Below are 4,412 nucleotides of genomic sequence, written 5' to 3' on the forward strand. Positions count from 1 at the left end.
TATATAGAAAAACAAGTTTGAATTTTATTTTACACTTAATTAATTTATATATTTATATCTTATTATTTTTTCTTTATAAATATATCAAAATCTCATATTTTTATTTTTAGTTTTATCAAATTCAATTATTGATTTTATTTTTTAGAAATAACTAAATTGTGAAGGTTTTTTAAATTCTAATATAATTGGAATTTCCTTTTTAATATTGGAAAATGGTAATATTTAATTTATTTATGATAATCATGTAACTTACCCTTGAGATTAATTATTGGACTTTCTACATGAATATCATAATTAAATATAAAATTACAACTAAATAAGATTATGAAATTTAATTCTGAATATGTTATTATTTTCCATATATAATAAATAAAGTATGCTTTTATATTCTAATTTAAAAATTCTAAACTCTAATTCATAAATCCTAAACCCTATAAAATATATCTTAGATCTATAATTTATAAACTTCGTTTCTTAAATTAGATTAAAAGTAATGATTTAATTAGTTTGATATAATAGAAAATTATGTATAACGGTAGATAGTTTTGATATGAATTTATACGTAAATTTCTCTTAATTGAATAAGAATTGAGCCCATTGGAGCCATAATAACACAAATTGGGCCTGGTTCGCAGGCTATGGTTCTGGAGCGTCTGCCAATGAGCGAACCCAACCCGACCGCTGGCTTATATTTAGTCATCGTTTTGTTTGTAACCCACAAAGAGCAGATTTATCATTAGGGTTTTTATAGGTTGAATTAGAAGACAGAGAGTGTTTTAGAAACATCAAACATGGATCCATCTTCTCTCAATTCAGCTGAAATGCAGAACTTCCTTAACGTAAGTCAAATTCCTTTCTCCTGCTTACTTTGTTAATTTCCTTTCAACTTCAATTTCAATTTAATGCTTCCTTTTTAATGGTGGCTTAGCTGTTGAATTTGTTTATGTCTATGTATTTGGCTTTTCCCACCATGGGTGTCTAGTTTGAAATCGTAGTGTTTATCTGATAAAGCAGTGGGCTTTCAGAATTATGTATTAGGTACACCATTGGCAATAATGGCTAAGGTTTTAGTTTGCGGCGATTTTATGTGGTTATGTTATTATCATATAATCTTCGCGCTGCTGTAAGTTAATTGTCTCGGAAACTTATAACGAGGGATAGGAAGAGGATAATTTATAATTTGATAGGTTGTAAAACTATTCTGAAATTGTAAATTTTAGGCTATGATGATTGATGAAAAAAGTTGATTCAATTTAGAATAAACTTCATCTATTGATTGTGTTAAATAATTACATTCAATAATAGTCTAGTTGATCTAAATTCATTAGCATTTTGCTTACACCATACTGAAACCACCCCTTTTTGTTCTTTTTTGTAATACTTGTTGTGTTTATATATGCTATTCTATCCTTGGTTGCTGATGAAGAAGTTCTATTCTACATTTAATTGTACCGATTGCATATAGAAGTTGAGGGTTGAGGGTTGCGTTCTGCTTAGAGAGCGGAAATTACTTGAGTGATTCCTGATGGGAATGAGTTTGATTTGTTTTGTAGTAGGGATGGCAATTTCTGGTTTCGTGTCAAAATCGTGTTACTTTATATGTTTGTTCCCTATGGTTGTATATGATATAAATGCTTGAAATATGATAATCGTGTCAATTCTGTAGCGTCAGTCGGGTTATCTCGGTAAATTGTGTTGTCATGTCACGTCAAAAATTGCTACCCCTATTTGATAGAATTTCTTGAAGGGGTCCTATGCAAATGTTGTTGTTAAGTGATGTTAGATTGTAGATCATTGTGTTTTCCTGAATTCCGAATTACTTTGGCATAACGTAGCAAGAAAAGGAAAAAGCTATGGTTACAGAGATGGTGGCGAAGCTTACAAGCGCTTGCTGGGATAAATGCATCACAAGTACACCAGGGAGCAAGTTCAGCTCAAGTGAATCAGCATGTCTTTCTAATTGTGCACAGCGATATATGGATATGAGCCTCATCATTATGAAACGCTTTCAGTCGATGCAATGAGTGTTGACCGATCCTTATTCTCATAATTCATAAGTTACTCATAAGAACTGTTTTTTACCCCCTTATATTTAGGCAATTTGTATCACTTCAAATTGTTCCTGTATTTTTCTTTAGAAACTAAATCCCTTCTTTTTTATGCTATTGGTTAAGCATCATTTAACACTCAAATTGATGTTTTCTACTTACAATCTTTAGCATGAATGTTGGCATTGATTTTGGGCTGTGGCAAAGCATATGCATCCTCTCCAGATTGTCAAATGGCACTTTATAAGATGAAGTGCAGACCTCTTCACTATTGGTCCTAAATTGCTAATAAATAGGCCACTGTAAAATCTTGCCATTGCATGAACAGATATTGTGCTGGTGTCCTTGCACTTGAAGGTCTGATTGGACATAAGAGATGGTATCTATAAATCATCTGTTTGGAAGGATGTATTTTTGCGTCTTATTGTATGGATTGTTTTCGTGGCTTCAAAACTTTTTGACAAATTTGGTGTTTCTATGATTTTACTAATTTATTTCTAATATTGCTCTTATTGGTTCAAGTCATTGGACCGACCAACATAATGTACGTCTTATTGGTTCAAGTCTTTGGAGACCAATCACAACATCACTACAGTAGCTCTGGAAACACCCACAAGAGTCTCGAATCACAACACCCAAACCACAACAATTAGCTTCTTGTAACACTGTCCCATCAAAGCACCTAATGAACCCATTGCTTGGAAAACTCCACGGAACCATCGTGCCACGACGGCTGAAGTATGAGTGACATTTAATATTAATATGCATTCACCCCCATTCCTGACAGAAACTGAGTCATCCGGACATTATCAATCGGCATTAAATACTTAGAATTTCATAGGAAGTTATTCCTTTATTGTAAAATGGAATACAGAACCTCCATAGCTTTCAAGATATTCTCGACACGGGCACGATATGGTAGTAGTTTAAGAACCAAATCACAAAGTCATTGTAATCTCCATCAGGCTGATGCAAACATAATGCATTCCAGCACCGTAAGCACGACACAATACATCAACATTGTAAATGTCGCATCTAACGGGGATTGCTACGTGCCGAGCAAGCAATTAAGAACAGAAAGGAAGACATCTAGCACAAAATTTCCAAAGGAAAAAATTAATTTTGGAGGGAAGATTGAGATTCCAAACCATATAGATAATCCAGGAACTGGATTACAATTATCTAAGCTCGCATCCAAAGCCTTATACGCCGATTATGAAGAATAGATTTCATCCTTTGAAAAGGTTCCAAACAAGCATATCATCTATAATACAGTGTGAATAACCATATTACAAATATTGGTCCCTCTCTATTATTGAAATACCAGAAGATCTTTATTGAACTCATTATGGTAGGATATAAAGGAAGATATTAGCAGGAAGATTCACTGGTATGATTGGAAGTGGCTGAGTAGAAAGCGTGAGTTGGGTGGCTTAGGGTTCCGTGATTTGTATCCTTTCAACCTCTCACTTCTCGGGAAATAAGGTTGTAATTTCATAAGTTGTCCGCATGCATTGGAGAGTAGAATGTTCAACGCTAAATACTTTCCTTATAGTACCTTTCTTATCTCCAAATTGTACAATAATACTAGTGTGGTTTGGAGAAACGTGTGGAGCTCTTCAAAAGTTCTTAGCCTTGGTTTGGGATGGCGTATTGGTGATGGAAGATCTGTGTATGTATGGGAGGATCCATGGCTTAATAAGGATGATAGCTTTCTTGCGAATCTGCAATCATAAAAAATATATCCCTTCATTCAGGATCTAGGGACGAAAAACTAATTTGGCACCACACTTGGGATGGAAGATACACAGTAGATCAGGCTATCACTGCTTGGAAGCTCGGGACAATAGGATGGAAGTCTGAGATGGATGGTTGATGCATTCAACGATGACCTAGAGGACTTATTCGAGTTTGGGGGTATTGATCCAAGCGTGCAAGAATCTTATTTCTCACCATTCAAATCTTGAGGTGATTTATTAGTGAATAGGGCATCCCATAGCTTAGCTAGACGCTTCCTCTCCAATGCTAATCCTTTCGTTTGTTTTTCAGCTCCTAGTTGGTTAAAGCTTGCAATTTCTCATGACATTGATGCCTTGAATGAATTTTCTTCTCTTCAAAAAAAAAAAAATCAGCCTGAACCATTGATGAAATTTGGTTATTAGTCTTGAGAAATGCCTGCCTACTGCTTCACTCTGCAAATTATCAACAGTAAATAATTTGCATACATGCTATATAGCATTATCATCTAACATAGTTCTATTATTATGGAGTCATTGGTAGGGTAAATTACACCCATGGCTACTGAATTTGAATTTACCTATTTTAATATTCTAACTACTAAACTTCAATTTTTAACGATATGAC

At 34.0% G+C, this 4,412-nt stretch overlaps 1 protein-coding gene across 1 annotated transcript; it reads left to right on the plus strand.

Moving 5' to 3' along the window:
• Positions 1 to 720: 720 nt before the first annotated feature.
• LOC136227934 (mitochondrial import inner membrane translocase subunit TIM8) lies at positions 721 to 2,192 on the plus strand. Its single transcript, XM_066016738.1, has 2 exons — positions 721 to 839; positions 1,836 to 2,192. Exons 1-2 carry the CDS (start codon positions 792 to 794, stop codon positions 2,022 to 2,024), a joined length of 237 nt encoding a protein of 78 aa, XP_065872810.1. The 5' UTR covers positions 721 to 791; the 3' UTR covers positions 2,025 to 2,192.
• Positions 2,193 to 4,412: the final 2,220 nt, after the last annotated feature.

This window comes from Euphorbia lathyris, chromosome 1, assembly GCF_963576675.1.
Source record: "Euphorbia lathyris chromosome 1, ddEupLath1.1, whole genome shotgun sequence".
Classification (NCBI taxonomy): Eukaryota; Viridiplantae; Streptophyta; class Magnoliopsida; order Malpighiales; family Euphorbiaceae; genus Euphorbia; species Euphorbia lathyris.